Below are 27235 nucleotides of genomic sequence, written 5' to 3' on the forward strand. Positions count from 1 at the left end.
GGTGTGCCACAGGGATCGGTGCTGGGACCACAACTGTTTACAATATACATAGATGACCTGGAAGACGGGACAGAGTGTAGTGTAACAAAATTTGCAGATGACACAAAGATTAGTGGGAAAGCGGGTTGTGTAGATGACACAGAGAGGCTGCAAAAAGATTTGGATAGGTTAAGCGAATGGGCTAAGGTTTGGCAGATGAAATACAATGTCGGAAAATGTGAAGTCATCCACTTTGGAAAAAAAAACAGTAAAAGGGAATATTATTTGAATGGGGAGAAATTACAACATGCTGCAGTGCAGAGGGACCTGGGGGTCCTTGTGCATGAATCCCAAAAGGTTAGTTTGCAGGTGCAGCAGGTAATCAGGAAGGCGAATGGAATGTTGGCCTTCATTGCGAGAGGGATGGAGTACAAAAGCAGGGAGGTCCTGCTGCAACTGTACAGGGTATTGGTGAGGCCGCACCTGGAGTACTGCGTGCAGTTTTGGTCACCTTTCTTAAGGAAGGATATACTAGCTTTGGAAGGGGTACAGAGACGATTCACTAGGCTGATTCCAGAGCTGAGGGGGTTACCTTATGATGATAGATTGAGTAGACTGGGTCTTTACTCGTTGGAGTTCAGAAGGATGAGGGGTGATCTTATAGAAACATTTAAAATAATGAAAGGGATAGACAAGATAGAGGAAGAGAGGTTGTTTCCACTGGTCGGGGAGACTCGAACTAGGGGAAACAGCCTCAAAATACGGGGGAGCCAATTTAAAACCGAGTTGAGAAGGAATTTCTTCTCCCAGAGGGTTGTGAATCTGTGGAATTCTCTGCCCAAGGAAGCAGTTGAGGCTAGCTCATTGAATGTATTCAAATCACAGATAGATAGATTTTTAACCAATAAGGGAATTAAGGGTTATGGGGAGCGGGCGGGTAAGTGGCGCTGAGTCCACTTGTTGAATGGCGAAGGAGGCTCGAGGGACTAGATGGCCTACTCCTGTTCCTAATTCTTATGTTCTTATGAAAGGATGGGTGGGACTGATTTGCCGCATGCTCTTTCCGCTGCCTGCGCTTGACTTCTGCACGCTCTCGGCGTTGAGACTCGAAGTGCTCAGCGCCCTCCCGGATGCACTTTCTCCACTTAAGGCGGTCTTTGACCAGCGACTCCCAGGTGTCAATGGGGTTGTCGCACTTTATCAGGGAGGCTTTGAGGGTATCCTTGTAACAATTTCGCTGCCCTCCTTTGGCTTATTTGCCGTGAAGGAGCTCCACATAGAGCACTTGCTTTGGGAGTTTCATGTCTGCCATGTGAACTATGTGTCCTGCCCAGCAGAGCTGATCGAGTGTGGCCAGTGCTTCAATGCTGGGGATATTAACCTGGATGAGGACGCTGATGTTGGTGCGCCTGTCCTCCCAGGGGATTTATAGGATCTTGCGGAGACATCGTTGGTGATATATCTCCAGCAACTTGAGATGTCTACTATACATGGTCCATGCCTCTGAGCCATACAGGAGGGCGGGTACTACAACCCTGTAGACCATGAGCTTGGTGGTAGATTTGAGGGCCTGGTCTTTGAACACGCCTTTCCTCAGGCAGCCGAAGGCTGCACTAGCGCACTGGAGGCAGTGTTGAATCTCCTCATCAATGTCTTCTTTTGTTGATAAGAGGCTCCCGAGGTATGGGAACCGGTCCATGTTGTTGAGGGCCGTGCCATGGATCTTGATGACTGGGGGGTAGTGCTGTGCGGCGAGGACAGGCTGGTGGAGGACCTTTATCTTACGGATGTAACAATACGTTGTGGCTGACTGTGGTGGGAAATGTGTACTTTTTCCAGCTGTTCCAATTTCCCCTTGTTCTGTGTGGCAGAGTTAGGGAGATGCCATCGGGGAAAGGGACAAGTTGATGATAGTCCTGACCCACCAACTGATTCTGATGATTTGTGTAGTTACTGTCAGGTTTTATAGACGGAACTGGTTGGTAAGTAGACAAATGCTGTGCTGTCTGCAAGGCAAGAAGACCAATTCAGTGAGCACATCATGGAAAATGGACTGTGATGTCACACATCTACTCCAAAGGTTTGCAGATTTTCTTCCGTGATAGCAGTCTGCTCCTTCAGTTGGTAATGACATCTAATCAGTAGTAGGACAAATAAGATATGGAGTGTTGGCAAAGCTGATACTCAAGTGCAAAATCCCAAGAAAGCGCAGTCTTAATTGTTGCTGTTGGTCACTTCAATTTTCTACAAAACTTCTATCAACACATTGATGGAAGGTTGTAGCCATTTTGCAGACAGCAGAGAAATCCCAAACAGAAACAGAGAATTCTGGAAACACTCCACAAGTCAGACAGCATCTGTGGAGAGAACAGAGGAGTTAATGCTTTGAGTGTGGACTCTTCATCAAAACAGAACTCCCATTTCTTTCTCCTGAACCCAGTCTAAAACCGTGCAGGCACCTGGATTTGTTGCTGATGACCTACTTCAAGCCAGTTTCCACAACAAGATGATGACTGAAGCAACACTACAAGAGTTGCTGGTGTTTGAGCAGTGCGTACGCATCCGTAAGGGCCCCGCAAGTTCCTGGTTTTTGCTTGTGAAGCGCATGCGTGAAAACCCGGAACTTACGATCTGTCAAGAATCTTCTTCACAGATTGTAGCCATCCCTGGGAAAAGGGCATTCGTGGGCGGAGAGTTGGGTTATTTGCCCAACTACTGCCCAGCGAATGCCTGTAAAATTCTTACACCTGGTAAAAACAAGTGAAATATTTAAACATTAAAACTCATGGGGTTGGGAGTAATATACTGGCATGGATTAAGGATTGGTTAATGGACAGAAAACAGAGTGTAGGAATAAACGGGTTATTTTCGGGTTGGCAGGCTGTAACCAGTGGGGTACCGCAAGGATCGTTGTTTGGGCCTCAGCTATTCACAATCTATATCAATGATTTGGATGAGGGAACCAAATGTAATATATCCAAGTTTGTTGATGATATAAAGCTAGGCGGGAATGTAAGCTGTGAGGAAGATGCAAAGAGACTTTAAGAGGATATAGACAGGCTAAATGAGTGGGCAAGAACATGTCAAATGGAATAGAGGGCCCAAATTTGGCCCACCCGTTTTTTGGCGCACTCACGTGAGATGCACCAATTTCCTAGGATAAAAACGGTGACAAAAAGTTGTCCCTGGATTCTGGCCGCTCTCTGGCCTCTCCCATGGCTTGGCACGGTGTGGCAATTCAATTAAGGGGCGGAGCTAGGGCCCTGCGCTTAAAAGAGTGCCGGCAGCTCAACGCATGCGCAGTAGCTCCTCTGCAGCGTGGGACCCGATGTCCCACCCCTATCCCAGGCCGAGTGGCGTCACGACGTAAGTCGGGCTGCTGCACGTCATGGAGAGAGTCCTCCACCTATCCCCGGCTAAGTGTCCTCCCGCACCGGCCGGCCAGCTGATTTCCTGGGCCGAGGTAGGACTTAAGTTTTATTTTTTATTTATTATTGATGGTTGTGCTTTGTTTAGTGAGGAGAGTTTGGATGGCGGGGGTCGGGGGGGAGAAGAGGAGAGTTTGGATATCGGTGGTGGGGAGACTTTTGATGGGGGGAGGGGGGAGTTTTGATTGTGGGGGGGGGAGTTTTGATGGTCGGTGGGGTGGGTGATAACTGTAGCCAGTAATTTTAATGAGCTTTCCTTAATCCTGTTGATGAAAATACTTTCCTACGAGCAGGAGGTACTTCTATTTTTTATTTGGATATTTTGAAAAAATTATGTAAATATGTTTTATCTCTTTACTTCTTGTATTTTTGTAGTTTAAGCTTCCATGAATGCTTCTGTTGTATAGTAAATTAACTTTGCGAAGTTTATCATATGTCCTGTATAGCTGTTTGTTCCTGTTCCTATTCACATTCTTTAGTCAAGTCATTAAGTACCTACCTGCGCTGATTTCTTAACTTTCCGCAAGGGTTTTCTGTGTGGCCACAAGTGGCCACGTACGCTGGCCTAAGTTAGTTTGGAGCAACTATTAGCTGTGCAAAATGGCTTAAATGGCCAAAACGGGCGTAGGTGGCTGGTAACACCCCCTTTTGAACAAAACAAAATGAAACTAAAAAAAATCCTAACTAACTCACTTACACTGGCACAAATTGAATGTGCAAAATAGGGATTTTTAAGATACTTCAGAAAAATGAAGTTGCTCCAAAAAAACCGGAGCAACTCCTGGCCAAATTTTGGGTCCAGAATGTGGAGAAATGTGAAGTTATCTACTTTGGTCGGAAAAATAGAAAAGCAAACTAGTTCAGCCATGATCTTATTGAATGGTGGAGTAGGCTTGAGGGGCCGAATAGCCTACTCCTATTCCTAATTCTTATGTTCTTATGTACTAAAACACCTGTAACATAAGTTACAGTTATTTTTAGCCCCTTAAAAACATTTACATTTATTTTTCAAAAACTTAAATTATATTTTTAAATGTTTAGTTAAATGGTATTTTAATTAATTTTAAATATGTCATTTTTTTATTTATTTGGTATGTAAATATGTTTCTTATGTGATCTCCATTCATGCTTATGGGGATTCTGTACGGAATCCCCATAAGCATGAATTGGGATCCCCTTGTTTCATTGGTTGGGCCGGCCTACGTGATCCCAGTGATGCTTGCGAAATGCCTGCACCCCTGGGATATGTGGGTCCCTAAGCAGGCCAACGCATTAAGGCCCAGGAGCGCAAGTCTATGTGGATCCTGAGGCACCAGGTAGGCGCGGATTTTATTTGCGGCTCGGAAGCATTTCCCCGTGGGGAGCCTCCGACGGCAAATTCAGGTCCAATATCAAAAATACAAGAGCTGCTGCAGTTGTACCTCAACTCTCACCCACGGAGGCAATTTTAACTGGGCGATGGTGTAAAATGAGGCAATATCGATGCTGGAGGAGGTATAAATGGCTCCCACTCTGACCTCTCTGTCCTTGGCCTCTTGCACTGTTCGAATGAAGCTCAATGGAAGCTTGAGGAGTAGCACCTCATCTTTCAATTAGACACTCTACAGCCTTCCAGACTCAACATTGAGTTCAACAATTTCCGATCATAACCACTGTCCCCATTTTTTCAGACAGCAGCTGTTGGTAATGATTCTGCTATTGCCATTTACAGCTCCTCTAGATCCACCGCTGCAGGAGTTCCTCAGGGCAGTGTCCAAGGCCCAACCATCTTTAGCTGCTTCATCAATGACCTTCCCTCCATCAAAAGGTCAGAAGTGGGGATGTTTGCTGATGACAGCATAATGTTTAGTGCCATTCGCAACTCCTCAGATAATGAAGCAGTCAATGATCGCATGCAGCAAGACCTGGGCGACATTCAGGCTTGGGCTGATAAGTGACAAATAACATTCGCGCCACACAAATACCAGGCAATGACCATCTCTAACAAGCAAGAGTCTAAACACCACCTCTTGACATTCAACAGCATTACCATCGCCAAATCCCCCACCATCAACATCCTGGGGGTCACCATTGACCAGAAACTTGGACAAGCCACATAAATACTGTGGCTACAAGAGCTGGATATTCTGCGGCGAGTTTCTCACCTCCTGACCCCCAAATCCTTCCCATCATCTACAAGGCATAAGTCAGGAGTGTGATGGAATACTCTCCACTTGCCTGGATGAGTGCAGCATCAACAACACTCAAGAAGCTCGACACCATCCAGGACAAAGCAGCCGGCTTGATTGGCACCCCATCCACCACCTTAAACATTCACTCCCTCCACCACCGGCATACCGTGGCTGCAGTGTGAACAATCTACAAGATGCACTGCAGCAACTCGCCAAGGCTTCTTTTCCAGCAACTCCCAAACCCGCGACCGTTACCACCTAGAAGGACAAGGGTAGTAGGCACATGGGAACACCATCACCTGCAAGTTCCCCTCCAAGTTACACAACATCTTGACTTGGAAGTATATCGCCGTTCCTTTATCGTCGCTGGGTCAGAATCCGAGAATTCCCTCCCTAATAGCACTGTGAAAGTACTTTCGCCACAAGGACTGCAACAGTTCAAGAAGGCGGCTCACCACCACCTTCTCGAGGGCAACGATGCCCACATCCCAGGATCAAATTTTAAAAATCTTTTGTTTCTTTACTTGTTCCATTACCATCCCCTTTTGCCTTGCACCATCATCCCTTTTGTTATTTAATCACTCCTACCTTCCACCCTATCACAGACCTTTCCTTTTGTTGTTTTCTCCCCTCCTCCCTTCCTTGGCTCTGTACCTGCTTAAAACCTGTTACATCTCTAAATTTTTCCAGTTCTGAAGAAAGATCATCGACCTGAAAAGTAAACTCTGTTTCTCTCTCCACAGATGCTGCCTGACCTGCTGAGTATTTCCAGCATTTTCTGTTTTTATTTCAGATTTCCAGCATCCACAGTATTTTGCTTTTGTATTGTGTCATTTAACATTGTGCATATTCATGCAACTCCCTTGAGCATTTGGCAATAGCTTACAGTTATTTATGCTGATGTCATCAGCACTCAGTACTTCTGCTTTAGACATAAAAAGGAACGTACGTGTCTTTCTTTACAATGTTCCATTTATTTGTATTGGAAAGGCACTCATGATGCCCTTTTAAAGGAACTGAGCTCTTCCAAGTCACTCTCTACGCAGTTATACTGAAAAGCCTAATTGAATTGCAATCCATGAGTAATTCTGAGCTCTTTGAAAATAATGAGCAAATGCAGCCTGCAAGTTAGAAATGCTATAAGGTTCTGAATCGAGAACAATGAACAAAGACTTAACTGAACATAGTTTTCCAGTATCCAAGTTTAGTCATCAGCAAAAAACAGTGCCCTGTGCTGGAGAGTAAAATAAAAGCTGCATAGGCTGGAAATCAAAAGCTTAAATCATGCTGGTTTCATCCATGTTGTTTCAGAGAAGTCACTGATCCATTTACTTGCACCTTTTACATTACCTACATTACAACAGTGACCACGCTCCAAAAGTACTTCATTGGCTGTAAAGCACTTTGAGATGTCTGGTGGTCGTGAAAGGCGCTATATGAATCCAAGTCTGTCTTTCTTTCTTTATAATGTCCAAATTGGAGTCAAATTATCCAAAAATACAATCTAGCTTCTGGTAGTTATGAACATTGTGATTTTATACTGTTCATTTTTTGGGGTTACATGTTTATTCTAAGTTCTTTTCAAGAAGTCCTGGTGGAACAAGCTGAAAGGGCCTTTTAAAAGTTTAGTTTTAAAATGATCCAGAACTGGGTGGCGGTGTGAGCTGTGAGGAGGATGCTAAGAGGCTGTAGGGTGACTTGGACAGGTTAGGTGAGTGTGCAAATGCATGGCAGATGCAGTATAATGTGGATAAATGTGAGGTTATCCACTTTGGTGGCAAAAACACAAAGGCAGAATATTATCTGAATGGCGGCAGATTAGGAAAAGGGGAGGTGCAACGGGACCTGAGTGTCATGATTCATCAGTCATTGAAAGTTGGCATGCAGGTACAGCAGGCGGTGAAGAAGGCAAATGGCATGTTGGCCTTCATAGCTAGGGGATTTGAGTATAGGAGCAGGGAGATCTTACTGCAATTGTACAGGGCCGTGGTGAGACCCCACTTGGAATATTGTGTTCAGTTTTGGTCTCCTAATCTGAGGAAAGACGTTCTTGCTATTGAGGGAGTGCAGCGAAGGTTCACCAGACTGATTCCCGAGATGGCTGGACTGACATATGAGGAGAGACTGGATCAACTGGGACTTTATACACTGGAGTTTCGAAGGATGAGAGGGGATCTCATAGAAACGTATAAAATTCTGACGGGATGGGACAGGTTAGATGCGGGAAGAATGTTCCCGATGTTGGGGAAGTCCAGAACCAGGGGACACAGCCTTAGGATACGGGGTAGGCCATTTAGGACTGAGATGAGGAGAAACTTCTTCACTCAGAGAGTTGTTAACCTGTAGAATTCCCTGCCGCAGAGAGTTGTTGATGCCAGTTCATTGGATATATTCAAGAGGGAGTTAGATATGGCCCTTATGGCTAAAGGGATCAAGGGGTATGGAGAGAAAGCAGGAAAGGGGTACTAAGGTGAATGATCAATCATGATCTTATTGAATGGTGGTGCAGGCTCGAAGTGCCGAATGGCCTACTCCTGCACCTATTTTCTATGTTTCTATGTTTCTATCTCCCAGTTCGTCATCCATCTCTGCATCACAGAGAGTCTGTACTCCAGGAGAAGGAACTTCATTGTCTTCTCTCTGAACAGGATGAACGCACATGTGGCTTTGCCAGGATATCAGGCTTCCCCATGCAGCAGGGCGCCATCGATAGTACCCGCATGGCTTTGCGCAAACCGCATATCAATCCTGAGATGTACCGCAACCGCAAAGGCTACCACTCTCTTAAAGTACAGTACATCCTGATGGTGAATGCCTAGTATACTGGCAGCATTCATGATGCCTTCATCCTGCCCCAATCCGGTGTGCCAGCAATCTCCCAACCACCACGTTGAACACTACGGTGGCTGCTAGTCAACAAGGGCAATCCACTTTAGACTTGGCTGATGACTCCCCTCTGCAACCCTACCACTCGTGGTCAGCAATCATATAATGAGAGCCATGCTGCCACGAGGAACCTCATCGAGCAGACCATCGGGGTGCTCAAGCAACCACTCTGCTGCCTTTACCACTTGGGAGGAGCCCTCCAGTACACACCAGAGCGGGTGTTCCGTTTCGTGGGGGTCTGCTACATCTTCCACAACTTGGCCATCAAGAGGCTGCAGCCCTTGCCACCATCTCAGGAGGAGGAGGAGGAGGAGGAGGAGGAGGAGGAAGGCAGCAGGTCCCCGTTCCAGACAGGCTATCCTTGAGCACCTTATCAGACTCTGATTCCAATGAATGAAACCCCAGATCCTTGTTGGCCAACATTTCCCCACCTTACCAGCCCCCTGTCACGGAACATCACGGAACATCTGGGGCACAAAGCTGAAATGAGAGCCACCACAAAACAAATATTCCAAACATAATTTATAAAAGAATCAATCTAATACTACATAACAAAGTCAAGTAATTACCCTTGTGCATTCCCTTTGTGTCTGTCTTTTGTGTTCCTTTGCCTAGTTTAGTGCTCCAATGCAATGCTACCCCAGTGGCTGCAGCATGGTTGGTGGAAGGCTGCTGATTTTCCATGGGGGAGACTGCAGATGGCCTTGCAGGACAGCCTCGAGCAGCTCTGGGCTTAGAAGGCCCAGCTGTCGACTGCACCACCTCGGCATGGGCAGCAGCAGTCAGGCTGGCTGGCTGACGAGCAGCAGCAAGAGCATTGGCGGAGTGGCAGGGATGAGAGTAGGAATTCTGTCATCCTGAGAGAGGACAGCAGGCTCTTTCTTGCTCTACTGCCTCAGCATTCCCAGCTGTATGTTGCAGCACAGATTGCAGGACTGCTGTGAAACCCTGCCCTGCAAGCCACATTCCACACCAGTGAACCCAGCCACGATGGCATCAGTTTGACCTTGCATGGCAGCAAACTGAACCTACATGAGAACAGTCTGAGCTTTCAGTACAGCACTTAGACGTTGGATCGCTTCTGCTTGTGCTGCAATTGAAACTACGACATCGCCCATCACACTTCTCATCATGATTGGATCCACAAGTGCTCTAATGGAATTGCCCATCACTTCCATCCTGGAAATCATGGGCTCCAAGCTCCAAGCAAAGTCTCATGCAATGTTGGAGTCGGACTCCTTCATGCTCCTTGACACTTACAAGATGGTCTCTGCCAGGCCTCCCATTGCACCAAGCATTTCTGTGTACATGCCCATCACCCTTCTTCTAAAGTCCATCCCATCAAAGTCATCATCTGAGTCCTGTGTAGCAGAACTTGGTGCGAACTCACCCTCTGGGAAGCTAGCATTCCCCCTGATCTGGCTGCAGTCTACTTTTACCCGGTGGCTCACCACGTGCAGATCCCACCTCTGTACTATCCTCTAAAGTTCATGCAGTGCCATTTTCTGAGCTGGTGCTTTGGAGTGTCAGATTGAGTGTTGGTGTCTCTTCTCTGTCACTCTCCGCCTCCATTTGGCTGCTGACAGTTCTTGGGTGTCTGAAAGGAGGAAGGCACAAGGGTCAGGTTGTGGTGAGGGGAGGGGGGGATGGGGAAAGTAGATTTGCATGCTTACACCATCAGCAGCTTGTAAGTGAGAGGAGATTGTGGGACGAGGGGTAAGAGGGATATGAGAAGAAGGATTAGGTATGAGCAGACCGTCATTAGCAATGCTTTGAACTTCGTCGTTTACCACAGCCTCAGTGATGGCCCCTCCAATAATCTCCAGCACCATCTCCTCCACGCTGTAAGGTTTTGAAGACGTGCTTCCCCTCCGCCTGTGTGCTGCAGCCCACGGTGGTTGTGAGCCACCTTGGCCTGCAGGAGAAAGGGGAGTGTGTCAGTGAGTGTGGTGCTAAATGTTTTAGTGATGTACCAGGCATGGTTGAATAGCTGACATTGTGTGTAAGGTGTGAGTTGTGGGTGTGAGGCTTGCAGCAGTGGTAAGTGTATGAGGGTGAGGTGAAACTATTATTGTGAGGTATGGTCATGATTTCCAGAGATTGTTGGTAGGTGAGTGATGGACATATAGTCCATTGAGCAGTATGTGAGGCTAGTGGTGCAGTTGGTGGGATATGCCATTTGAAGCTGCATTCACTCACCGTGGCTATTCGTGTGAGATCATTAGACGTCTTGCGGCACTGGATCCAAGTCCTGGGGTGGCAACACACGTGGCACTGACAGCTTGTACTAGCTCTTCCCATAGCCTCTGGCTTTCTGCCTAGAAGGCCTCCTGCCCCCTGTGGATAGAGGACCGGTGGTCTTCTGTGTACCCCCTGGACCAAGGCCTCCAGTGCTGCATCTGAGAAGCGCCTGTTGTGACATGGCTGCATCTAAAGTGACAATGAGGAACTCTGCAACAAAGCACCTACCCTTTATGAACTGCAGTGAGCCTTGGCAGAATTTGATTGGCCAGTAGACTGTACCTGATATTGGCCCTCCTCTTGAGCACTAAGCCAAGCAGCAGCCTGTTTAGCGCTGAACTCAGCGCTCCAATCATTATAATGAGCAGGCAGCACGAATTTTGCATGCTGCCTGCACCACTTTGAACGGGCGCGAGCAGATCATGCATCGCGATCCCTGCGCCCTTTTTCAGGCCCAATCCAATTTCACCCTCTCTATCTTTCTCTTTTATTTCTCTCTCTCAATCTCTTCTTTCATTTTCTTTCTTTATTTCACTTTAAGTACATAATTTTACAATGAATTAGATACTTAAATTTATACTTTCTGGTTTAGATTCTGCATGTCCCAGTGAGGATTCTTCAATCTGATTGGCTGAGGAGGCATGTTATTGCTTGCCCGGCATACCCCACAGATCCCCTGTCGAGAGAGCCGTGCTGGATCAGACGCCCGATGACCGCAAGTTGCTGCTCAAAAGCATGCGAAAACTCTGTGGGCAGCTGTCAGCATAGTGAATAGTGAGCGCCATTCCTTCGCTGTTGGCCACAAAATCCAGACTCATGTACAGTAAATCTGAAAAAAAGAGCGAAAGATATTGGGCTCAATTTTGGCCGAGCCCGTTTTTTGGCATATTTACCCGAGTTGTGCCACTTAAGTACGTCCGGAGATGCTCGGGAAAAAAATGTTCCACTTTGGCAGCTGTCTGGCCTCTTCACTGCAGCCGCGCAGCGTGGCCAGTCACCTCCCGGGATGGAGCCTGCATTCTGCACTGAAAAATGTGCTGGGACATCTGCACATGCGCAGTGGAGAATAGTGATGTCTGCGCATGCGAAGTAGCGCTGCAAGTTGGCAATCGGCCATTTTTAAAGAGCTGCTTGTGTCTTCATGCCAAAAGGAATGCTGTGTTAGGAAAACCAGTGCTGAATGCCAGAAGCAGTGCTCAGTTTGGAAAAATCACTGCTGCATGCCAGCAGAAGTGCCAGAAGGAGTACTGTATTTGGAAAAATCACTGCTGTATGTAAAATCAATATTGTGTGTCTAAGAGCATTGGAAAAGTGCTGTGAGTGTCTCAGAGCAGCTGCAGCATTACAGCAATACAGCAACGTAGACCAAGGGCAGATAATTTCTTGCTGAATGAAGTGGAGACACTAGTTAATGTCATTGAGAACAGATGGCAGGAGCTGGATATCAGCAGAGGTCACATAAAAGTGCCACCAAAAGAAATGAAGAAACGCTGGAACCAAGTTGTAGAAGGTTTCTTGGCAGTGGTGAACACCAAGAGATCTGGAAGCCAGTGTAAAAAGAAATGGCAGGACCTTGGTCAAGTAGTTAGTGTAAGTAATATTTTCATTTATTCAATTCAATTGCAATTGTAAATGTGACCAGCTGGATATGTCCCACCCAGCAGAAAGACACCCTCTCTAAAAAGTTGCATTTTCATCTTTGCAGAAGAAATTGTCCCACAACAAAAGGGAAAGAACTCAAACAGGAGGAGGCCTGGCAAATGTGCACGCACTGACACCCTTGAAAGAGTGGGTTACATCTTTGATGGGTCCTACCTGGAGAAAAACAACCAGTACTGCACAAGCTGGGCCCACACTCCTGAAAATTCATCATGGCCTTTCAAATCAACCTGCTGCCTGGCCAGCAATGTATGAGCCTACTCATGCCACCTATCCTGCCCCCTCCTCAGCTGCTAACCATTTGACTGTTCTGGTATATTTTGCAATCTGAGGCCAATCCTGAAGATGTAGAAGAAGATCAGACCAGGACGGGTCTGAAGAGAACATCTTACAATCCAACCCTCCAGACCAAGAACATGAGGTTGGGGGGCCAGGGGGGGGTGGGGACGGTGGGGGGAGAGGGAGTGGTGTGAGCTGGATGAAGCTGCCACTTTTCTACTGAATATGGAGCATGTGCAGTTCTTGGAGTTGCCAGCACCCTTCTGTGTAGTAGTTTGAGTGCTGGTGGGACATTCCATGGTTTCCCCCCTTCCATGACTAGTGGTTTGAGTGCTGGTGGGACATTCCATGGTTTCCCCCATTCCGTGACTAGTGGTTTGAGTGCTGGGTGGGGCATTCCATGGTTTCACACATTCCAAGGTTGCGGGTCCCAGTAGTGGGCTGCAACAAGTAACACCCAGGGCCCCACCGTCCGAGGATGTGGGTCCCACTGGGATGCCGCGAGGCACACCCAGGGCCCCACCGTCCGAGGATGCTGTTCCCAGTGGGATGCCATGAGGCAGATCCAGGGTGAGGGGAAGGAGAAATCAACCACGCTCTCCTGAGATGCAGGATGCAACAGATGTGGTTCAGATGATGTCATTGAGTGGGGAGAGCATTGACCTTACATGATCACTCCTGGACACCATCAGTGGGGTGAGTGATGAGGTAGCGGGACTGCCGGGAGAAGTAGCAGCAATGACATGGGAAATGGGAACGATGCCCGGGAACATCAGTGAAGGAATAGTGACCATGAGGGAGGGAATGCTTCAGTCTGCTGAGACACTGTCAGGGTGCATGAGGGAGGGCATGTGTGAGTTAACTGCTGTAATAAGGGAACACACCCAGACCATGCACCCATTAACAGAATCAACTGCCACTCCCACTGCAATCCCCACACCAGCCTTTGCAGCCCCAAGCCGGGCCCTCCACATTATCACCTGACCCCTCCCCCCCCCCCCCCCCATCAAGAAGTGTGCATTACCCGAGATGTTAGAAGGAATACGTTTGGTACCAAGCCCAAAATCACTGCTCCACCACCTGTGGGCAGGGGTGGTAGAGAGGCCAAGACCAAGCGCAGCGGGCGGTGTTAGACTAAGGGGGATGAGAGATGGGTGCAGCCTTTCTTTGCTGCTGTTGTTGTTGTTGATGTTACTGTTGTAAATGTTCTCACGTTAAAAGTTTTTTGTAAGTTATGTAAATTTACAAGTTTATAAGTTATCTTAAAGTTTTTAAGTGATCTTAAAGAGTCATATTAAAGTACATTTTTGATACAAGAATAATTTTATTACAGTAAAGTTAAATACATTGTAAACTTTTGAATAAAATATATTTTACATTAAAACTGAATCATGTTCCATTAACACAACACAACATTGCAGAACAGCTCCAAAAAGTAAACATGTCCATGTGGAATAGTTGTTGCTGAGCCCTCAAGCATCAGTAAAGCATTCACGGATGAACTGCTGGCGTAAGACTTGAGTAACAGTTAAAGGAGCATGATGGTCCACCCTCCTCCAATGTCGTGCTCTAGCCTCAGGCACTTGCATGGTTTCCTCATCCTCGTCATCATCCTCCTCCACCTCCTCCTGCTCAACACCTGCATCTTCCAAATCATCATCAGCCACTCTCACCGCAGGTGGGTCTTCTTCCATTATCAGCTGCTGCCTCATGACGGCTAAGTTATGCAGCATGCAGCACACAACAGTGAGCTGACCGACAATCTCAGGGGAGTATTGCAAGTAGCCTCCAGAATGGTCCAGGCATAGGAAACGCTGTTTCAAGATGGCAATGGTCCTCTCTATGATGCTGCACGTCGCAATGTGCGACATGTTGTATTGACGGTCGGCTTCCGTCCGGGTTATGTGTAGGGGCGTCATGAGCCAGGTGGCCAGGCCATACCCTTTCTCTCCCAGTAGCCAGCTCTGCCCTTCTGGCTGCTGCTCAAACATGGCAGATATAAAGCTGTCGCATAGGATAAACGCATCATGGGTGCTGCCAGGGTAACTTGCATTGACTGACATGATGCGATGCATGTTGTCACACACGAGCTGCACATTAATGGAGTGGAAGCCTTTTCTATTCCTGAACATCTTGGAATCCTCCAAAGATGCTCACAAGGCGATGTGGGTACAATCAATGCAGCCCTGTACCTTTGGGAAGCCAGCAATCCTTGAGAAACCCACAGCTCTGTCATTGATTGCTTGGGCGGTCATTGGGAACTTGATGAAGTCATTCCTCCACGCATACAGTGCAGCGGTGACCTGGCAAATGGAGACATGTATTGCATGTTGAGAGATGGCGCACATATCTCCAGTTGTAGCTTGAAACGATCCCGAGGCATAGAATGAAAGTGCAGCTGTAACCTTCACTTCAACTGACAAAGCAGTCCACCTGCCACTTCTCAGCTGTTGGTCTGGTCTCAGCAACTCATAGATCTCACGGACAACTTCTCTGCGGAAACGCAGCCTTCTGAAACATTCTGCATCACTCGGGTGCAGGTACAAATGCCTGATTTGAAATTGCCAAGGTGGGTAAGGCCTCCTGCCCAGCAGCCTATGGGCTCTGATGTCCCTGATGTGATGAGCTCTAATCAATTGTCTCCTACGTAGCACAATGATGCAGAACGCTCACACAAGGCATGGCATTGTCAGTATTGCCCCCATACTTAAAGTTTTTTTTTTCCGTAGCCAATCTTTCCAATTCTTTGTCAGATCACAAACGCCAGAGGTCACCTTGCACACATCAAGGATCACCCTGCGCTAATGCTCTTAGCCAAAAGGCCTAGAGCCCAAGCACCATTCCTGGAAGTACTGCAATACCAGGTTCGTGCCATGGAGGTGGATGGGTCAAACCACCCCACCCACCTCCTATTTCCAAAAAGCATAGGAGAACCACCTTCCTGATCCAGGGAGAACCACGTTGGGGTCATGGTTACTCCCCTGTCAGGTCAGTTACGCATGATCTTAGCCAAAAGGCCCCCATACTTAAAGTTAAACTTTTAAAGAAGCTCAAAGCAGTAGGAAAGCAGGCAGCACAGATTCACAGTTCTCTCTCTCTCTCTCCCCCCAAGGTCTGTATGGATGGACCACACCCAAAGGTCTTTTGTCCTCTCCTCTCTTCCCCCCCCCCCCCCACTTTGAGTCTTGTGACCTCCCTCCCCCCTCACCCTCCCAAGCCTCTCCGTTGAATTGCAGCCTCTCTGTTGAATTGCAGCCGCTCTGTGGGCCCCGATGCCGGCCAGTTCCATCGCTCCCGCCCCTAGCCCAGGCCGATTGGTCTCCCGGTGTGTTCTCCCGCCCCTAGCCCAGGCCGAGTGGTCTCCCGGTCTGCTCTCCCGCCCCTAGCCCGGGCTGAGTGGTCTCCCGATGTGTTCTCCCGCCCCTAGTCCAGGCCGAGTGGTCTCCCGGTCTGCTCTCCCACCCCTAGCCCAGGCCGAGTGGCCTCCCACACCGGCCTGCTGCCTTCTCGGGCCGAGTGCAGAAAGGTGAATTGCAGTTTGAAGATGAAGGTAGGACTTTAATTTTTTATTTCTTCTTATTTTAATTGTGCGAAGAAGGAATGGTTTTGCAAGTCTGTTCCCTAAGGCTTGGTTGGTTCAGGTCCAGCTTCCCACCCCTATCCCAGGCTGAATGGCCTACGATATACTTACCTGCGCCAATTTCCTTTAACTCTCCGCAAGGGTTTTCTCAAGTGGCCACATAGGCTGGCCTAAGTAGAAATGGAGTAACTATTAGCTGGCCAAAGGTGCCTAAATGGGCAGAACTGGTGTCGGTGGCTGGTAACGCCCCTTTTGAGAGAAAAAAAAAACAACCTAAAAAAACTGGGAATTTTTAAGTTACGCCAGAAAAAGCAGCCTACTCCAAAAAAAAAAGCAACTACTGGCCAAAAGTGAGCCCATAAATAGTGTCTTGTGTACTTTTAACACCATTACCCCAAAATAATAGAGACCAATGAAGCTAGCGTTGTTTCCTTTCCCTTCCAATTTTCTCCCACCTCTCTTTAAGTTACTGGAGAATGGTTCAGTGGCTCTGGCTACACTCTGGTACATTCTTCATATCTGAGTATAGATTGTCTAATTGATTTAGGAGTGCATCTTAACCAGCACCAGTACTGTTCTCACCTTATTTCCACACAGACACATGGAGTATCCAGCAGCAAATCATCGGATAATGATCAGGATTTAGACTTCTTATTGATTATTCATTCCCTAATCCATCTTGTTTAATTCAAAAAATATATAATTTTCTTCAAGCACATGCTATTTTTTAAAGTAATTCAAGTTTTCATAGCAAATGTCATTTTCAGGATCATGCAAATTATGTACTTTGCCCCTCTGATCTTAGACCTGGGTTTCTGCTGACCACAGACCCACAGTTTTATAGCAGATCCACAGAAACAAGTAACCAAATAGTGTGTTTTTGCTATTGACCGTGCTGCAAATACATACATGCCTTTATAACAGACATACGAACATACAAAAAATGATGGTCAGGAAAAAAACGTACTGTCCCATTCAGTTGTGATGTGTAGTTCATCACTAATACATACATTCTGAACCCTATCCACAACCATGTGATCTCCTGGGAGTGGCAAAAAATCTGATTTAAAAAATCCAAGCCAATTTTCCATAAGGAATCTGCAAAGTTGCTGTCCAATGATGTTAGGCGATTGAAATGAACCCAGGAGACCACCCTGGCTCTGAACAGCATTACAAGTTACCTGTCTCTTGTATGAGGTGCTCTTGAGATCCAGCCAGAAACAGGTCATGAAGGAATTCAGCGAATCAGCATTCAGCGCATGAGCCGGCAACCTGTTTCACAGGTTTACTATTCTCTGGAAAAAGACAAATCTCCTAACAGCTAATCTAGTTCTGCTCTTACGTAACTTGTAAAAGTTATCCCTGGTCATTCTCTAATCTAGACAGTACCAAGAAACAACATTTTTAAACAGAGGTCCCGTCTATATGCTCAGATTGACTTAAAAATATCGCATGGCACTTTCCAAAGAGATGGGTTATTCTCCCAGTGCCCCGCCAACATTTATCTTTCAACAAAGATTCATCTGGTCATTCATTTCATTGTTGTTTCTAGAGTCTTGCTGTGTGAATATTAACTGCCACATTTTCCTACATAACAACAAAACTTCAAAAGTAATCCATTGATGTGAATGACTTTGGATTGTGGACTTGAAAAGCGCTATATTAATCCAAGTTTGTTCTCTTCTTAAATAGTTTGACTTCCGTAGTTGCCTCTTCAAACTCATTATTTTGAATATTTAATTCCAGCCTTAATCCTTTTCTCATATGTCAGAAATGATAGCTTCAAATTGGAATGCTGCATCTTGGGAAAAGGCAAAGATTGAAATGTGTTTTCCATTGACATAGCTGTGATTCTGCTATTGTGCCTATCATGAACAGTCTAATGAGCCACACAGTCAGTGCTATGGTGAAGCACCCCTTTATAATGCTGCTATCTTATCAGACTTGAACACATTGCTGTGCTTCTTTCTTCAAATCGTCAGGCGGACATTAGGCAACATTGAGCAGCTGAAACAGATCACGCTGGATGAAGCTCTACAAAGTGATGAAATACAAGCTGCCATCATCAGTCTGGAGAATCAGTTTCATGAGGAGTATGTCAGGTACTACTAAGAACTAAGCTCTTGAACATATATATCATTCAGCCGTGAGCCAGTGAGGCAGGAATCCATTTTAGTGGTCTGCACAAGCTTGAATAGGATGACAAGAAAGTGCAGGACCGGAAAAGAGTCTGTAGTTAATCTGGCTGGTCCCAAAAACTAATACCTCTCAATCACCCAGTCCCTCAAATGTCACTTTAATTCTTCCTTAACTTTTTCAACTCCCTCTGATTCCACACATTCATCAAATTCTACATGCAGTGATTAAATCAAAACCACTAAAGTTAACCCCATTAATTAGTTTTTCCATAAAAACAGGAAATGCACAGCAGCTGGTTCAGTAACTGAAAGAAAGGTTAATATTTTTGGTACCGTTACAAAGGGCTGACAAAGACTTGCCTAATAAAGCTGAGGGGCAGGACAGGTTGACATCAAGGTGGGGGGGGGGGCTGAAATTGCTCTCCTCTTTAAGGCCCGTTACCACCTCCAAGAGGCGGTAACGGGGTGATAAGGCCTTTCCGTCTGGGAGCAGGCGGCGGGGTTGACCCATCTGGACTTGTCCCAGGTCAGGAGGCGGCGGGAACGGGTTTCCGCCACGCCCGGTATGCCGACCTGTTGTCGGCTGCGTGCCAACCCCTTACCGACCTGCAGCGACCCCTTTTCGACCCTACGGAGGAAATTGCCTCGCGGGAGCACGGATGCCGCCAGTCGGTGCCACTAACAGCTTCACACAGCTTCCGGTGGCTGGCCATTTTGTTTCCATTGTCGGCTGACTCCTGAGGACCCCCTCTCGGGTGCTGGGCCACTGGCCTGGCCGAAACCCTCACTGATGGCCCAGTGGGCTCGATGTAGGCCTCACAGCGTCCCTCCCCTTTAAGTGAAGGGGAGGGACATTGCGACGTGTCAGCACAATGCGGCACGTCTGCGTCTCACTGACGTCAGTACCGCCCCGCTCCATACCCAATCCTGTCCCTACACCACCTCACACCTCAAACAGCACCCCAAAGCGATGTGAAGCGGTATCAAAGTTAAAGCGCCAAATTTCCTGGCTCTTCCCTCTGACTCCCACCAGACAGAGAATTTTCGGTTTATTCGAATTGCCCTCCCCAATTTCCCACTGATGGCAGTTTCGGCCCCCAAGAGTTCAGATAGAGTAATTTCAGCCATTGGCCCCAAAAGTTCTGGTGGGGTTGGTGGGGGGGAAGGGTGGCGGGTTCCCCGCTATTGGGGTAAGTGCAGCGGAGGAGGATCACTTCCCACTCTAGCCTATGCAAGAGTCCCCATCCTAAATCTCTGGGTCATTTGCATGGCTGGGGCGGACACATCATCTGCACCTGTCTCAAGCAGGCAACTGAAATATTGGAGCAGTGCCAAGCTGTTCCGAAGGCGGAGATAGGGCCCATCGAGGGTCTGGAGAAACTCTTGTTCTTCACCTCTTCTACTCCCGAAGGTTATAGGCCTCTTTAACAGGCCTCGATAGGAATCACACCAGCTGTCAGCTACATCAGGTATGTGTTCTGCTGGGGCCTTTAGAGGGTGTAAAGGGTGGAGTTTCTGGGGTAGCCGCCCAAGCACGCCTCTGGAGGACCCACCCACAGTTCCTCTGCTGTAATTTAAAGGGCCTTAGGAAATGGGGTGGATTCCTGGCATAACTGAGTTCCAGCCCAAATACATAGCCCCTTATGCCCCCTTCCCAGAAGAAATTAGGCTTTTCACCCTATATCCTCATTACTATTGAGTTTAATGCTCTGCCAGTTCTGATGAAATGCTAACCTATCTTCCACTTTCAGATAATGACGAAATGTGCTATTCTATCATTTACTGGTTTTGTTTCTCACTTCTGGTTCTGGCAGATTTATTTTTATCTCAATTTATTGTTTTGTTTTCTAGTTTATTACTCGTAAGATTCCTGTAAACGTGTTTTAATGGAGCAATGTCCAATGTTAGGATGTAGTTTTTCACCCAACATGTGGTTTATTCTCGATCACAGCCACATGGGAATTGCCAATTGGAGGACAAGTAGCAAAGGAAAACCAAAGGGTAATTCTTCACCGCCTACTTTTGCAGACTTCCTATTGTACAGTGAGCATTGTCAATAAACTTAGTTCCTGGCATTGGAGCTCACATAGCAAAGGGGTGAAAAATAATCTTAAAAAATAAAAAGGCGTGCTTGTGGTGTGCTCGATTTCCAGGCACTCTGAAGGTGTAAGTATTACAGTGAGGTGGTCTTAACCTCCCACTTCACTTTCTTCTTTGCAGGCATCCAAATGGAGTGGGTACCTGAAGCAATGCAGCTGTGTGGCTTGTGCTTGGATCCTCTGCGAACTGCAGGGTCTGTGGGGGTCCTGGGAACACACAGAAGGCAGAAGGTATTTTAATCTACCGCCGTTTCCCCCCACCCCGCCACCCCACCCCACCCCAAGGACATTATCAGTAACTTTGCTACCACCTCAACCATTGCCTGTCCGAGTGCCAGAAAGTAAGCTGACACGGAGTTGTTGAGTCTGTAGCTGAACCCTTTCATGTCTGAGTTGCCAGAGGTCGCCAATCATAGATATCTCAAGGGTCCTTAAATGAGCCTCAGCAGCTTATCACCTCCCAAGTTGCAACTACTGGGAAGCACCTTAAAGATCCACTATAGAATATATAAAAGAGCACTATGGGCGCACACAAACGAGTGACAAAAACATAGGAAAGCTTAAACAGTTTCCTCAGCATCATCCATGTTGTTATCATCCTCTCCCTCATGAGGCTGAATGTCTTCCTCCATGCTTCATTTTGCCATAATATGATGTATGGTCTAGAAAGGTCAGAAAGAGAGAAAATAATAATTATCTTGGACAAAAAAGTGCATGTTCTCAGCTGGATTCAGTTTGTTTCCAAAATAATCATGCAATTTTGTTTGTGTTCTAAACTTTGTTGTTAAAAAAGGAAGTTTCTGGATGCAGGAAAGCATGTCTGTGTAGAATACCCGTTGGCACTCTCAGCGGCTGCTGCCCATGAACTGTGGGATCTTGCTGATTTCAAAGGTAATTGGATGAAATAGTCGTAGTAAAACAGTACTTGACAATGACAGGATTAAGAATTGAAAATGTGACAGCATTAATGATTGAGTATTGTGAGTTTAGGATCTGAATCACTCTTGGACCTGACCTACCAATTGATCCTTCTAGTATCGATCTCTATGAAATCTTTAAGTGCTAAGGGCCCAAATTTGGCCCTCCGTTTTTTTCGCCACACCTCCGAGCCCCCCACCGACATTTTACATCAGAAGCAGCGCCAAAAAAAACCTTGCGATCATGGCCGATTCTCGGGCCATCCGTGGAGCTGGCATGGTGCAGAACAAAGAGGGGGCAGGCGGAGCTAGGTCCCGGCGCTGAAAACAGTGCCGAGACCTCTGCATATGCTAGAGTCTGCGTGCATGTGCAGTAGCTCCTGGCAGGCCGTTTCGGCAAACGTGTGCTGCAGGCTGTGTGGGAGGGGCCGAAGCACACTGTCCCTAGCCCTGGCCAAATGGGCTCCCTCGTCGGCGGCACGCTGCGTTCCCTAAGGTAGGAGTACTATTTTTTATTTGTTATTTACTGATTGATTTTGGTGCTTTAGGTGCAGGGTTCCTTCTATTTTATTTGTTAATTAATTGTTTATTACTTTTTGTGCTTTGTTTGGTGCTTGGTGGTGCTTTAAATGTAGTTACTTGCGCCGATTCCTTAACTGTAAGTAAGGTCGTTCTGCATGGACAAAAGTGGACACATACGCAGCCCTAAGTTAGTTTAGTACAACTTTTTTCTGGCCAAATTGGCATAAATGGTGTAAGTGGCTGGGAACGCCCCCTTTTGAAAAAAAAACTGACCAAACAAAAAACCAAACTAACTCACTTACACTGGCGCAAATTAAATGGCCATATTTGCAATTATAAAGATACACCAGAAAAATCAAGTTGCACAAAAAAAAACGGTGCAACTCATGGGGAAATTTCGACCCTATAATCTGAAGTTTGTTTTGACACCAACTCAACAGTGTGTCAGGGAACAAATATTTCTCTTTGTTCCTCTGTTTTTATTTCACTTCTGTAAACACCTTTTTCATTTTGTTTCATTTGTTCCAAAATATAATTAGAAACAGCAGGGGAAATAAAGGTTATTGCTAGTGGTTTACTGCCATGTTATTCCCAGTTATATACACTAGCACTGTGTGGGAATTTCAAGAATACCATCTTTATTTGTCATGACTAAAGACTTGTTCAGTGTCACTGATTATCTGCAGATGAGCTCCAACTGGTTATTCAAAGACTTATCTAAAGTTCGCTGACAAGTAACACATGAATTGCGTACAGTGCAGTTAAAGTAGTTAATATCTCACTTATTGGGACATTTTTCTTGTGCACTTTATTGTTAATTTGATGCATGTTTGTTTAGTTAACATAGAAACATAGAAAATAGGTGCAGGAGTAGGCCATTCGGCCCTTCGAGCCTGCAGCACCATTCAATAAGATCATGGCTGATCATTCCCTCAGTACCCCTTTCCTGCTTTCTCTCCATACCCCTTGATCCCCTTAGCCCTAAGGGCCATATCTAACTCCCTCTTGAATAAATCCAATGAACTGGCATCAACAACTCTCTGCGGCAGGGAATTCCACAGGTTAACAATTCTCTGAGTGAAGAAGTTTCTCCTCATCTCAGTCCTAAATGGCCTACCCCTTATCCTAAGACTGTGTTCCCTGGTTCTGGATTTCCTGGTAAGTGGTTGGCTGTTTGACTGGCAAGTATAACTCTCTTTTAGACTGACTTTTAGATTGGTTTAATTGGCAGTGAACTACTAAGTAGCTGTTTGGTGTTTACGTAAATTTTAGTAAGTAAATTAATTTAAGTGTTAAGTCATGGCAGAAGAGTTCGGACCCACGTCGTGCTCCTCCTGTGCTATGTGGGAAATCAGGGACACTTCCAGTGGCACTGGAGCTGCGGATGGACTGACTCTGGAGCATGCGCGATGCTGAGAATGTTGTGGATAGCACATTTAGTGAGTTGGTCACACCGCAGGTAAGGGTTAGGACAGATAGTGAATGGGTGACCAAGAAACAAGGCAAGAGCAGGAAGGTAGTGCAGGAGTCCCCTGAGGTCATCTACCTCCAAAACAGATATACCGTTTTGGATACTGTTGGGGGAGATGACTTACCAGGGGAAGGCACCAGCAGCCAGGTTCATGGCACCATGGGTGGCTCTGCTGCACAGAAGGGCGGGAGAAAGAGTGGGAGAGCTATAGTGATAGGGGATTCTATTGTAAGGGGAATAGATAGGGGATCTCATAGAAACGTTAAAAATTCTGACGGGTTTAGACAGGTTAGATGCAGGAAGAATGTTCCCAATGTTGGGGAAGTGCAGAACCAGGGGTCACAGTCTAAGGATAAGGGGTAAGCCATTTAGGACCGAGATGATGAGAAACTTCTTCACTCGGAGAGTGGTGAATCTATGGAATTCTCTACCACAGAAAGTTGTTGAGGCCAATTCACTAAATTTTTTCAAAAAGGAGTTAGGTAGTCCTTACTACTAGGGGGATCAAGGGGTATGGTGAAAAAGCAGGAATGGGGTACTGAAGTTGCATGTTCAGCCATGAACTCATTGAATGGCGGTGCAGGCTCGAAGGGCCGAATGGCTGAATGGCCTACTCCTGCACCTATTTTCTATGTTTCTATGTTTCTATAATTCCCCAACATCAGGAACATTCTACCCGCATCTAATCTGTCCCGTCCCGTGAGAATCTTATATGTTTCCATGAGATCCCCCCTCATCCTTCTAAGCTCCAATGTATAAAGGCCCAGTTGATCCAGTCTCTCCTCATATGTCAGTCCTGCCATCCCGGGAATCAGTCTGGTGAACCTTCGCTGCACTCCCTCAATAGCAAGAACGTCCTCCCCCAGACCCCCACTACCCTCTGGATGAAGAAACTTCCCCTCATATCTCCTCTAAACCTCCACCCAATTACTTTAAATCTATGTCCCCTGGTTGCTGACCCCCTCTGCCAAGGGAAACAGGTCCTTCCTATCCACTCTTTGAGGTGTATAAAGTTATTAGGAGCCTGTAATCAGGTCTCCCCTTAGCCTCCTCTGTTCCAAAGAAAACAGACCCAGCATCTCCAATCTTTCCTCATAGCCAAAATTCTCCAGTCCAGGCAACTTTCTTGTAAATCACCTCTACACCCTTTCCAGTGCAATCACATATTTCCTGTAATATTGTGACCAGAACTGCACACAGTACTCCAGTTGCAGCCTAACTAGTGTTTTATACAGTTGAAGCATAACCTCCTTGCTCTTGTATTCCATGCCTCAACTAATAAAGGTAAGTATTCCATATGCTTTCTTAACCATCTTATCTACCTGGCCTGCTATATTCAGGGATCTGGGGAGATATACTCCAAGGTCCCTTTGTTCCTCTACACTTCTCAGTGTCCTATCATTTAATGTGTATGCCCTTGCCTTGTTAGTCCTACCCAAATGCATTACCTCGCAATTCTTTGGATTGAATTCCATCTGCCACTGTTCTGCCCACCTGTCCAATTCATTGATATCTTCTCGCAGTCTACAGCTTTCTTCTTCATTATAAACCGCACAGCCGATTTTAGTTTCATCTGCAAACTTCTTAATCATACCCTCTATATTCAAGTCCAAAACATTGATATATACCACAAAAAGCAAGGGATTTAGTACTGAGCCCTGTGGAATCACACTGGAAACATCCTTCCAGTCACAAAAATACCCCCATCAACAATTACCCTTTGCTTTTTGTCTCTCAGCCAATTTTGGATCCAACTTGCCACTTTGCCTTGGATCTCTTGGGCTTTTACTTTTGTGACTAGTCTGCCATGTGGGACCTTATCAAAAGCCTTGCTAAAATCCATATACACTACATCATACGCACTGCCCTCATCGACCCTCCTGGTTACCTCCTCGAAAAATTCAATCAAGTTAGTCAGACACAACCTTCCCTTAACAAATCCATGCTGACTGTCCTTGATTGATTCGTGTCTTTCATCATGGAGCTCTGTAGTTCGCCATTTGCTCAGTCAAACAGTGGGCCAAGCACATTCTGATAACATCAGTCATCCATTTCCTTTGGAACAAGTCTGGACCTCGCACTGAGATATTGACCTTTATATCTCTCAATTCCCCACCTCATTGAGCAAGGGGAGAATGTGCAGGTATCCACAGCCAACACATTTAATTGTCATTATATTAAGATCGACTTTTGAGGGGAAAAAGTGGACACAGGTAACTATAATAATGACAGTATTCATACCTAGATTTAATTTCTCTTAAAAAGTATAGATGTAACCCAGTGAGTATTGGATCATTCTTTGCAGAATTTAACTATTGCTCTGCAACATTTACAGAATTAACTTTCCATAAATCTCTGCATGTTATAATATGCAGTACAATAAGCAAAATTTACAGTATTCATGAACTATGTTTATGATTCTTATATAGCAATGTCCCTGTAGTCCCCAAATGTAAATGTAATTTGGCAGTCCTTTATTTACCATTTTAGAAAATATGTAATGTTATAACCAGCACACAAATGAAGCACTCAGTATGCCACTATTTAGATTAATTGAGAAGTTTGGGGGGGCGGGCGGGGGGGGGGGGAACTGAAGAGAGCCAGGAGAGTATAGAAAGCCTCCTTAAACCATCATTAAAATCTGGCACTCGCCCACTACCAGTCCTCAAGGGAAGCAGGAGACTATTAGATGCATAATTATTAGATCATCAGGAAAATGTGATGGATAGGACTGTCACAGCAAATATAAAAATACATTTATTTTTTGTGCTCTATTTAATTTCCACTATTTTTCATGTTTCATTTAAAAGTATATTTTACTGGATGTTTATAAACAGAGATATGCAATAATTTCACCAGCTTTTATGCTTGTAAAATTATCTTTTTCAAAAAAGAATTTATTTCTCTCTGGCCATTGTTCTCCCTCTCCAAAAGGTGTTGATTTCTTACTGGGGTCTGATTCCAAGGACATTACAAGGTCTCCTTATTTAATGCCATGGGAGATTAAGTAGTTATTGTTTATAGTTAAATAGCAAAGCACACAGAAATTTGGAAGTTGAGAAGTAGATTTGGTTGGAGGCAAAAATAGTTTCACTGCAACACAGGTTGAAGCCCTGCGAGGCACAAACTGAGGCACGACAGTGTTACCACTGGTACTTGCACTGTGTTATGTTTACATGGGCAGTTGCCATTATAAATGTGGACATAGGGACTTATAGGAAGTGCACACAGATTAAGATTTTTAATATAATAGAATGTAAAATGTAACATATTATACACTGCTTATATGCTCATATAGCATGTGCTGTTTAGTGCATGTTACATATATGGTAATATAATGTATATGATTTATCTTCTGAAATGCAGGAAAGGTTCTACATGTGGAGCACATAGAACTACTGACAGCAGAATACAAGCAGTTGAAACAGGAAGTAAGCGGAAAAGAGCTGATGGAGGGTACTCTGCATTTAACAGGTAGTCATAACAACACAGCACCTGCATCTGAAATGCAGAATAAATGAACAGAATAGTATTTAAAAGTGCAAACTCTTCTCACAATTGTATTTACATATTATTCAGTGGTCAAAACAGCAGCTGATAGAGATAAGTTTACCACTGCTGATATTGAAGTAGGGAAAGTTCCTTTCCATCTTGGGAACACTTACTTCCATACCATGAGAGGTTAATAGTTCCTCAGCCCAGACACTAAGGGAAAGGAAAGAACTTGCATTTATACACTTCCTAAATACTTAATTGGCTGTAAAGCACTTTGGGATGTTCTAATGTCAAGAAAGATGCTATATCAATGTAAGTATTTTTATTTTTCTTTCTAGCAACTCTTTTACCTGAGGATTCCCATCTCCAA

The 27235-nt window shown here is 45.8% G+C and overlaps 1 protein-coding gene and 1 pseudogene across 3 annotated transcripts in view; one reads left to right on the forward strand and one right to left on the reverse strand.

Annotated features, from left to right (window-relative positions):
• Positions 1-27235, forward strand: part of blvra (biliverdin reductase A) — a 119228-nt gene that overhangs the window by 76742 nt on the left and 15251 nt on the right. For all 3 annotated transcript variants that reach the window (XM_070881219.1, XM_070881221.1, XM_070881220.1), the window contains exons 3-5: positions 18206-18325; positions 21254-21351; positions 26737-26844. In XM_070881219.1, coding sequence (XP_070737320.1) covers positions 18206-18325; positions 21254-21351; positions 26737-26844 — 326 coding nt within the window. The remainder of the gene's footprint in view (positions 1-18205; positions 18326-21253; positions 21352-26736; positions 26845-27235) is intronic.
• On the reverse strand, positions 15471-15673 carry LOC139264945 (U2 spliceosomal RNA; annotated as a pseudogene).

This window comes from Pristiophorus japonicus, chromosome 5 (genome assembly GCF_044704955.1).
Source record: "Pristiophorus japonicus isolate sPriJap1 chromosome 5, sPriJap1.hap1, whole genome shotgun sequence".
NCBI classification, from domain to species: Eukaryota; Metazoa; Chordata; class Chondrichthyes; family Pristiophoridae; genus Pristiophorus; species Pristiophorus japonicus.